This window comes from Lagenorhynchus albirostris, chromosome 1, assembly GCF_949774975.1.
Source record: "Lagenorhynchus albirostris chromosome 1, mLagAlb1.1, whole genome shotgun sequence".
Taxonomy (NCBI): domain Eukaryota; kingdom Metazoa; phylum Chordata; class Mammalia; order Artiodactyla; family Delphinidae; genus Lagenorhynchus; species Lagenorhynchus albirostris.
Genome location: NC_083095.1, coordinates 4,493,402 through 4,503,308, shown reverse-complemented (window position 1 = coordinate 4,503,308; position 9,907 = coordinate 4,493,402). Strand labels below are relative to the sequence as shown.

The following is a 9,907-nucleotide window of genomic DNA, read 5'->3' as shown; positions in this document are numbered from 1 at the left end:
GTCTACGGCCCAGCCCGTGTTTAGCTCATGCGACTTGTCCTAAGCGGGCCCGTGTGTGCGCGCCCGTGTGCCGTCCTGTGGGGGGAACGTGTGCCAAAGGCGCGCGGGGTACCGGTGCCCGTCTAGCCAAGAGTGCCCCGCGTGCGCGAGCCGGTTTCCGGGACGCCGCAGTGGTGGGGGGCGGCCCCGCGAGGGGCGGGGGTCACCGGGACTGGCCGGCGCCGGCCCCGTGCGCGCGAAGGCGGGGGCGGGGGGCGGGGGCCGCGGGGGGGCGGCGGTACGAAAAGGGCGGCGCGCGCGGCGGCGGCGGCAGCTCGGCGGCGGCAGCGGAGAGCGCAGCGCGCAGACCGGTGCAGCCCTGGCTTTCCCCTCGCCGCGCGCCCGCGCCCCCTTCCGCGTCCGCAACCAGAAGCCCAGCGCGGCGCCCGGAGCCGGACCCGCGCCCGCGCCGCTCCCGGGACCGCGACCCCGGCCGCCCCGCGATGACCGCGACCGCAGCCCTCCTGCCCGTCCTCTTGCTCCTGCTGGCCTTCGGCCGCAGTGCCCATGGTGAGCCCCCCGGCGGCCTGGCTCGCGCCCCCTCTGGGGAAGCCTGCGACGCCCCCCCGGCCGCCGTGCCCCGCGCGCCCCGTCCCGGGCGCCCCGACTTCCGCCCGTCCCGCCTAATCCTAAGCCCCGCGCCGCGCCTGCCTGGTCCTCCCTGCCACCCTCGCATGCCAAGCCCGGCCCTGGGGTCCCCGGGGGCGGGGGAGCTGTGGGACCCCGGCCCCTTCCCGCCCCGCAGAAGTGGCGCTCGCAGGGTGTCGGTGTGCAGAGAGGAGGTATGGAGAAACGAGGTGATGCTGGGGAGCCCTCTGTGAAAATGCTCTGAGGTTCAACTTCGGGGGGTCCCTGCGTGTGCGTTCGGGAACAGGCCTGTGGGGGGGTAACTTTGCCGTCGTCGCCTCAGATTGCCAGCTGGGAGCCCAGCCCGAGCCCCTCCTGCGTGGCGTTTGTCTAGGTGAGGGGCTGCGACACTCCTGTCTGTGGCGGCCATATGTCTCTGACAGCGAGAGAGTTGCCCCCTTCCCGCAGGGTCCCCCAGCCCGCTGCACCAGTGGTGACGGGGGTCCTGTCTGAAAAGCTGGCGGGAGTTACAGGCACTGCACACAGTAGGTGCCTATTAAAGTGTCAGAGTCTCTAAGTAGTGTCAGAATTACGGTCTTTTCCGCAAAACCCTTGTTCGTCTTTTTAATACGAAGAGTCTGGTGTGGGGAAAATTGGGAGTTTGACCTGGGTGCCTGGCTTAACTGGGATTAACCTTTAAAAACTCCAGACGCCTTACCTGTGAGCCCTCCAGGTGAACCTGTCTGGGCTTCCCCAGAGCTGAATACCTCAAAATCTGGCCCCACCCCCCCTCGCCTTTAGCTCACTTGGCAAAAGTGAGGGTCTGGCCGAGTGCCCAGGGGTCAGAATCTTTTCGTTCTCGTTCACTGTCTCCTCATTCCTGCTTTTAGGATTTGGCGTCTGTAATTTCTTGGAGGGACACTGGGTGTCTGACCTGGGAGCTGGGCAGTGGGCTGTGGTCACTCCATAACCAGGGACATGCGGAGATTTTTCTCCTACGTGGGTTGGGATGCGGTGCCTACTGTGTGCCCAGCGGGGAGAGCCACAGAGGGTCGGAGGCTGCCTCCTGGGAGGCTGTCGTGGCCTCTGCCACAGCCTGCAGGGCCTCGTGGGGTGAATGGTGTAACCTTTCTTGTGTCTCAGGAGCTGAATGCTTCCCGGCCTGCCACCCCCAAAATGGATTCTGCGAGGATGACAATGTTTGCAGGTAATGGAGCAGCTCCCCAGAGGCAGCGTGTTGGAGGGCCAGGGCAGAATTCTGGGGAGTCATGACGTCAGGCAGAAAAAACGGGGAGGGCTTGGCCCCTGGACTGCAGCAAACAGCTTCCTCGCCCCCGCAGGAAACCAGTGACGTGTGGGGGGAGGTGAGGGGGACAAGAGGACCGGGAGGCGGGGGATGCTGGGAGCGGTGGCGGGGACAGGACGGCGTTCTCAGAGGGGTGGGTGGCGGGAGAGCCTCTTGCAGGTGAGACCACTGCAGGCCACTGCGGCAAAACGCAGCTCTTCCTCTGGCTCTCGGGGACCCCTCTGCCTGCTCCCCAGCTGATCTCCTGTTTAAGCTTTTCCATTCAGGTGACTGGTATTGGTTTCCTGGGACCCCCCGGCCGGGCACTGGGCAGAGACCCGCGAGGGCTCTTGGTTCCACAGAAAGCAACCGGAGCCCCTTCTCCATCCCTGCCCCCCCCATACATCCGCACCTTTCTTCCCCAACTCCCGCAGGTGCCAGTCTGGCTGGCAGGGTCCCCTGTGTGACCAGTGCGTGACCTTTCCCGGCTGTGTTAATGGACTCTGTGTGGAGCCCTGGCAGTGCATTTGCAAGGACGGCTGGGATGGACATCTCTGCGACCTAGGTTGGCACCTGCCCCGCCCACCCTGGCCCCGGCCCCCTGCCCCCAGCTACCTCTTCCCAGCCCGGTGGCTGCCGCCCCTCCCCCTCTTGCCTTAGCCCAACACACCCCAGCGCTCTGTATGGTAATGATCTGTTTATACACTTCCTGCTGGTGCTGGGAGCCTCCTCACAGGTAGGGACTTCATTTTGCTCCCTTCTGCACTGCCAGCACCGAGCACCAGGGAAGGCACTGGGGTAGGGGGGCTGCCAGTTGAATAAAGAGTCGCAAACACGCCACGCGAAGCTGAGCGGGTGGGGACCGCAGCCTCGAGAAACCTGTTCGGGGCACTGAAGCTCTGAGAGGGGAAAGGACTCAGGGGGTCGCAGAGCCAAGACTCCATGAAATTCACCCGCCAGGCTGTTCAGGATATGCTGCAACAAGCAAGCAGACAGACGCGGGGAGGGGTGCTGGGTGCCGAGTGCTGGGCGCAGCGGGAGCTGAGTCAGGGCCACTGGGACAGGGCCGGGGGCTGTGCTGGAAGAGGTCAAGTGCAAGGGGAGGTGGGGGGTCGGGAAAGGCTGAGAAGTAGCTCAAGTGCAGCTTGGCGTGATCTGTTGATTCTGTTAACTTATGCAGTCTTTGCCCTCCGTTACCCTGAGCAATTGAGAGCTGGCCGTCGCTGCACCTTCAGGCTGCAGAATGTTCCCCCGAGCCCATTCTCACTTGGCAAAACCTGCCCTGAAGCCCAGGCAAACCAAGGTCCTCGAGAGAACTCCCAGCAGTGTAGGCAGCTGCTGTGGGCTCTCTGTCCCTCGGTCCCGACGGCAGCGTCAGTAAAGACGAGTGGTACCAGTAGGGAAACTGAGGCTTCGGGAAGCAAAGGGGTCTGCTCAGGACACCTAAGAAGTTGGGGGGACAGCCAACTACAAAACCCCTCCCTCTGCCCCAGAAATGGGTTCCTTCTCATCTGAGGCTGTTTCTAACACCCTCCCGTTAAGAAAAACCTAAGAGCACGTCGTGAGCACCCCTGCCCTGCGTAGCCAAGGCAGTGGGGCTTTCAGAATCCCCCATCACGTTGTCTCGGGACTTTAAAGTCTCCCCAGCCAATATGATGCAGGCTTTGCCCCACAGCTGACTCACGCTCTGGCCAACAGAGCTTGGGCTGTGCACCCTTGAAGTACCTCTGAGCTGTTTGGGGGACCCAAGGGGTCCCAGAAAAGCCACCATTCGGGATCAGGGCTTTTAGCCTGGAGCCCACTCTTTCTGATATCTAGTCCAGGACGCCCCCCGTGGAGTTCTCCAGACAAAAGGTCCCTTCCCCACTGGGTTGACAAAAGCTTGGGACGGCTGGGTCCAGAGGAAACAGCCCTCTGGGTAATCGCCGGCCCTCTCCCTTTTCACCCGTCTCTGAGGCTGCCCTCGCCACAGCTGCTGCCCCGGCAGGCAGGCAGAGACCCCCCCCCCCCCCGGCAGCTTTCTCCCGGTGGCGCTTAATCCACCCGACTTTGGGGTCAGAGGCCCAGGAGAGGAGAAGGTGGGCTGATCCTCGGCTCACGAGGCTTGACGCTGTGGGAGAGGAGTAGGGTGGTCGCCAGCTCTCCAGCTTAAATTTAAGATCCCTATTGACAGGAGAGCCCGGAGCAGGGAATTAGAAGCTTGCCACGGAGGCGCTGCGTGCGAACGCCTGGCGCCTTCCCGTAATGATAAATCCTCTATGTTTCCTCGCACCAAGCCGGGCTCCTGAGGAGCGCCTCGTGTGCTTGGGATAAGCCATCAGCTTGGCGTGCGAGCTTTTCCTTCCTGATTGATTGCCATCTACTCCATGAGGGTGCGGGGCTCTTGAAAAGAGGGAATAAATCTGCACGTGTGTGGCCTCAGCCCCGGGGACCCGAACCCAGGCTGCCTTCGTTCGCTGCGTCTCTGGTTGGCCCTGGCTTTGTGTTTGGCTGATGCGGCAGCTCGAGGGGTAGATAAACAAAGCTGATGGGGCTCTCAGAGATGGGCCAGGGAGAGCCCCCCCTTTTCTAACTGGGGAAAGTGAGGCACAGAGTCGGGGCGGCGGGGGGAGGAGGGAGCTGAACTCGGCAGCCGGCTGGAGACGGGCACAGAAAGGGTCTCTCCCTGGCCAGGCCTGGGGGCTGGGGGCTCCACTGTCAGAGAGCCCCTGACCCAGGCCCCTTTGTTCAGCCCGTCCCTGCCTTGCTGAGCCCCGAATAATGAAGTGTGCGTGACGGGAGGTGGTGGAAACACACCAGTGTTCATGGAAACCCATGCTCACAGGCGAGCACTCAATAGTTCTCACTGCGTTGCCTTCAAAAGATGCAGCCTTTTTATCCCGGACCCCCTTCGTTCAGAGAGACCACCGAGCGGTGGAGGCGGTGCTGGGTCTAAACCAGGTCTCTTCATTCCCGACGGGGGGCTTTACATCTCATTCCCCCCCTGCTCCTTTTTGATGGAGGAGTATGAAGGGCAGCTGACGTTGCTAACAGTTGGGCTGCACTAGCCCCCCAAGCGGCAAGGACCCCCTTCAAACACAAGAGACTTGTCTGGGAGGCAGCCGTTAGGGGATCTCAGCTCGGCACAGTTTTGGGGGGAGGGAAGGGGTCTGCGGTGAAGGTCAGTGTGGCTGGACCGAAGAGTTGACCTGGCGCCAGCAGAAGGGCACAGCTGGCCTGTTGAATATTAGTGAGCGGCCGTGACTTTCTGTCTCTGTGACCCTCGAGCTCCCTGAGCTGCTTACTTATATCAGGGTTCGGGGGGTCGCTACACCCTCTTCCTCAGGACCCCGCTGGGTGGCCCTTGGCAGTGGACACAAGCAGAGACGTCTCGGCAGCCACACGGGGTCCCCCTCGACCAGATGGAGGGGGCTCTTCCTGTCCCCACCTAGGATGCTCTCCGTCCAGCGTCTGTGTCCCCCTCATCTCCCTGGTTCTCTCTCCCCACAGACGTTCGGGCTTGCGCCTCGACCCCCTGTGCCAACAACGGAACCTGTGTGAACCTCGATAACGGCCAGTACGAGTGTTCCTGTGCCCCTGGATTCTCAGGAAAGGACTGCCAGAAAAAGGACGGGCCCTGCGTGATGAATGGGTAAGTATTCTCTCCGGGCTATGTGTGCTCTGATAAACGCCGCTTTAGATTCCTTTTTCACACCCCCTAAAGACCCTTTCAGCCTAACCCAGTCGGACCTGTCGCCTGACAAAAGACCAAGTAAGTGCTCGTCCTGCACCCCGTGGGGGGCCGCCCTGGATCGGGGTATTTGTGGGGGAGTGTGTCATTTCCATAATTTTTTCAAACAATCCTGAAGGCAATTTCATATTCCCCTGACGTTCCCGAGTCCTGATGTGTGTGAATGAGAGTAGATTGGGACTGTGAACCAGAGCTCGAGCTGCATAATTTTCTAAAGGCAACATAACAAGAGATCAGAGTTCGGCAGCGCCCAAGGCTGTTTGTGAAACCCGCTCACCGTGTTTTAGGGGCGGGTTTGGGGGAGCTGGTAGGCTCTGCTTTGGGGTTTTCTGGGATGTCTTAGGAGATGGGGAGAGGGGGCTGCAGCCAGCACGGGGCCCCGGAAGGCGGGGTGTTCGGCCCTCAGCTCCCCTCGTGGGGAGGGGGCTCTGGGGCTCTGGGCAGCGCGCCTAGCAGATGGAACGGCCCCTGGCCTCTCTGGTGCCTCTGAGCGGGCTTCCCAGCAGCTCAGCCATTTCCGGCCCTTATCTGCTCAGTGCACGGAGCCAGTCCCACCCTCCGAGGGGGCTTAAACGGAGACCAGGAGAGATCTCGAGAGAGGCGAGAATTCAAAGTAGACTCCAGGCCTGGGCCAGTAGCTGCGGGTAGGGGCGCTCCCGTCCCGTGAGGAAACCAAAGCGTAAAATGCATTCCAGGGGTGGGGCAGAGAGCCCCGAGCCGCAAGGGCCAGGAACCAGCATTCTTGCAGCATCTCAAGATCAGTGTCCTGGGCGGGCTCAGAGGAGAGGGGTGACCACCGAACTCCATTTCTGCTTGCTGGTGGGAAGGGGAAATACGGAGCGAGACCTTTAAAATATTTTGCTTTTCTCTCTAACAGACTGGAGCCAGTCTGTCAAAATAGAGCCCAAGGTCCTTGAAATTCCTTCAGAGCCCCAGCTCCTATGCCACCCTCATCCTTGAAGCAGCAATGCTGATTTCTTGTGCTGGGAGCCCCTTTCTTCCCCGGAGTTTTGGCATTTATCAGATGACAAAGGGTCTGCTCGTTTAAAAGCACTTACATTAAATGCTGTGTGCGCTCCGCTTTGAGCACACAGCTTCGGTCTGCAAGCTGTACTTGGGTGAATGGGCCACTATTAAGCAGCCGGGCACAGACACCGCTCCAGCCGGTGCAGACAGAGCGCGTTTTCTTTTACTCTGAGAGTCCCCAAGGGTTTCCTGTACAATAGCCCGCAGGCTCACTCCGCTGAACATAAAAATAATAATGAGGGGCTGGGGATGGTGGAGGTGGGAGACCCTGAGGGATACCTTGCTTTGCTCGGCCTCCACGGCCTGGGGACGGAGCTGACGGGGGGCAGCTGGCTGCAGCCCTGGGGTGTCACTCACTTTGCCTCTCTCAGCCTCAGTTTCCCGACCTGTGCAGTGACTAACCGTCAGGCCTCTGGTCGGAGAGATGACCTAAGAGGTGGGAGAGGAGATGGGCATCCTGACTCGGGAGGTCAGGCATGTTCCAGGCTGGCAGCGTGATGGGGGTGAGGCACACACCCCACTCGGGGGGGAGCCTCCCACCTCGGACGGCCCCGGAGCCCCTCGCAGGCAGGGGTCATGGTGCCCGGTGCTCCCCGGGGCCCCCCTGGCTGGCTCTCACTCCCTCACCTCGTGCGTTCTGAGCACCTGCCCTCTTGTCGGGCCCCAGGAGGTTTGCCACGTGGCACGAGGGGGAGCGGAGCGTCCGTCCCCACTCCCGGCACCACTGTCCTAGCTCAGTGCCCGAGGGCCCTTTACCGTGTCCCCCTGTTGTGTTGCAGTTCGCCCTGCCAGCACGGAGGCAGCTGCGTGGACGATGAGGGCCGGGCCTCCCATGCCTCCTGCCTGTGCCCCCCTGGCTTCTCAGGCAATTTCTGCGAGATCGTGACCAACAGCTGCACGCCCAACCCGTGCGAGAACCAGGGCATCTGCACCGACATCGGGGGCGACTTCCGCTGCCGCTGCCCCGCCGGCTTCATGGACAAGACCTGCAGTCGCCCGGTGTCCACCTGCGCCAACGAGCCGTGCCTCAACGGGGGCACCTGCCTGCAGCACTCCCAGGTGAGGTTCGGGTGTCTGTGCAAGCCCGAGTTCACGGGCCCCATCTGCGGCCGGAAGCGCGCGGCGGGCCCCCAGCAGGTCACCCGTCTGCCCAGCGGTTACGGGCTGACGTACCGCCTGACCCCCGGGGTGCACGAGCTGCCGGTGCCGCAGCCCGAGCACCGCATCCTCAAGGTGTCCATGAAGGAGCTCAACAAGAGCACTCCGCTCCTCTCCGAGGGTCAGGCCATCTGCTTCACCATCCTGGGCGTGCTCACCAGCCTGGTGGTCCTGGGCACCATGGGCATCGTCTTCCTCAACAAGTGCGAGGCCTGGGTGTCCAACCTGCGTTACAACCACATGCTGCGCAAGAAGAAGAACCTGCTGCTTCACTACAACAGCGGGGAGGACCTGGCCGTCAACATCATCCTCCCCGAGAAGATCGACATGACCACCTTCAGCAAGGAGGCTGGCGACGAGGAGATCTAGGCAGCATTCCCAGCGGCCCCTCTCTGTTCTCGGGGTCCCGCAGAGCTCACTATATGCGGTCTGTTCTCATCTTTGTGGTGGAGTTTGCTCTCCTTTGTGTCAAATCTGGTGAACGCTGTGCTTCCCTCTATTACCTTTGTGTTGCAGTGTGACAAACGCAATGCCAGAATCCGCTTTCTCCCTTCTTAATGCATGATACAAAAAAAAATAATGGTAATAATAATGTCATCTTTAAACGAGTAAGAGAAATAAGTATGTTATTCTAAACTCTAAACCTAAAATCAAAAAGACCAAAAAAAAACATGGCAACAGAACCAGGGCTCTGTGCCGACGTCCCTCTCCGAGGGGTCTCGGCCACAGGGTCCTCGTGAAACCGTTACGATTGCTGGCCTGACCAACCACTGTGCAAAGGGCTAAAATCTCTTTCGTTCGTTAATTCTCACACGCCACTTCCGACTCGCACTCACATCAACACCGCAAGCCCTTCAGTCTTTCCGATTGAGTTGAGGTCCAGCAGAGTGCAGCGGCCGCGTGTCAGGCAGAGAGAACCCCGGGTTGGCTGCTGGCGGGGGTCGGGACCTGATCCCAGCCCTGCCACTAACTCGCTTGTGTGATCCTTGGCGAGTCCCCTTCCCACCCCGGGCTGCCCTTTCAGCCCCTTTCCAGGCAGGGGCTTGAACACAGTGACCACCAAGGCCCCTCTCTTGCTCTCAAACTCTGAATTAGGAACGAGGGGGTGATGAGCCCAAACAGTCCCTGACCCTAAACAATTAGGATCTGACGGACACTGATCTCATCCTGGGATCCGAAGGTTCGGGCCTATCCTGGACGTACACTTGATGCATTGTAATGGATTGTAACTGCATTTCTCAAAGTGGGGAGCCTCCTGGCCCACTGCCCATCTGGAAACGATCGCCCCCTTTGAGTCACGATGTGCGGTCAGGGGCTGCCCCTTCGGCAGCGCCTCCGCCACCTGCCTGTCTACCCACCTCCCCAGAGGCCCAGCAACCGTATACCTGCCTCCTACCCTGTAGGTTAGGGAATGTAAATGCACCTTGAACCACAAGTGCCCCGGCGAGTCTGAGCAGCAACACAGCCCTCACCAAGGTTTTCACAGGGTTTAGCGGAAATTGTCGCTCGTGGGGCGTTTTCTCGTTCTGTGCCCGCAGTGGTGCCGGACCTGGCCTACACAGCGCGAGTTTCATTTGTGTTGCTGAATTAATAACCCTCAGATCCCCAAAGACCTAGCCAGCTTCTTAGTGATAGATTTTGACGTTTTTAAAAAAAAGAGCATCTATATTTTTTTGCAAAAAAATAGAAGGAAATGGGACAGAGCTCTGTTTAGCTTTCCAGCTCTTAGAGTTGGGCAGCTAAACAGCCCTTGAGTGCCAGGAATATTTTGCTTCTTAAATTATTTGAATAAGAATCTATATTAGCTTTATGGAGTATTAACTACCTGCTGTGTTTACCCTGCTAAGCCATCGTCACCTACGTCATCTCGGTCATTCAGATCACCCACACGCGTCACCGCCATCACATGACCACTGACTTCATCTGTCTCAGCCACCGGTTTACCGTCCCAAGTCCCTTGTCATCCTGATTCAGAGCCCGACCCTCATCTCCCCTAAGCTCCTCCCGACGTCTCACCCAAGACATCGTCCCCACCACTCCAGGCACTTTATCATCCCCAGCCCAAGACCCCCACTACCCTCGTCGCCTTGTCCCTGATCACC

At 60.2% G+C, this 9,907-nt stretch overlaps 1 protein-coding gene across 2 annotated transcripts; it reads left to right on the top strand.

Annotated features, from left to right (window-relative positions):
- The first annotated feature begins 482 nt into the window (after nt 1-482).
- DLK1 (delta like non-canonical Notch ligand 1) lies at nt 483-8,174 on the top strand. Of its 2 annotated transcripts, XM_060165351.1 has the most exons (6): nt 483-549; nt 1,750-1,813; nt 2,326-2,456; nt 5,381-5,522; nt 7,427-7,706; nt 7,926-8,174. In XM_060165351.1, the coding sequence occupies exons 1-6, from the start codon at nt 483-485 to the stop codon at nt 8,172-8,174; spliced, it is 933 nt and encodes a 310-aa protein (XP_060021334.1). The 2 variants fall into 2 exon arrangements, with proteins under 2 accessions (XP_060021334.1, XP_060021328.1); XM_060165345.1 differs by having other exon boundaries at nt 7,427-8,174.
- Nucleotides 8,175-9,907: the final 1,733 nt, after the last annotated feature.

Bases quoted from the DNA above. Each gene is read 5' to 3' on its own strand.
- DLK1 (XM_060165345.1), top strand. From the start codon at position 483: ATGACCGCGACCGCAGCCCTCCTGCCCGTCCTCTTGCTCCTGCTGGCC. The intron at 550-1,749 runs GTGAGCCCCCCG...CTTGTGTCTCAG, and splicing joins CTTCGGCCGCAGTGCCCATG to GAGCTGAATGCTTCCCGGCC. The intron at 1,814-2,325 runs GTAATGGAGCAG...CAACTCCCGCAG, and splicing joins GAGGATGACAATGTTTGCAG to GTGCCAGTCTGGCTGGCAGG.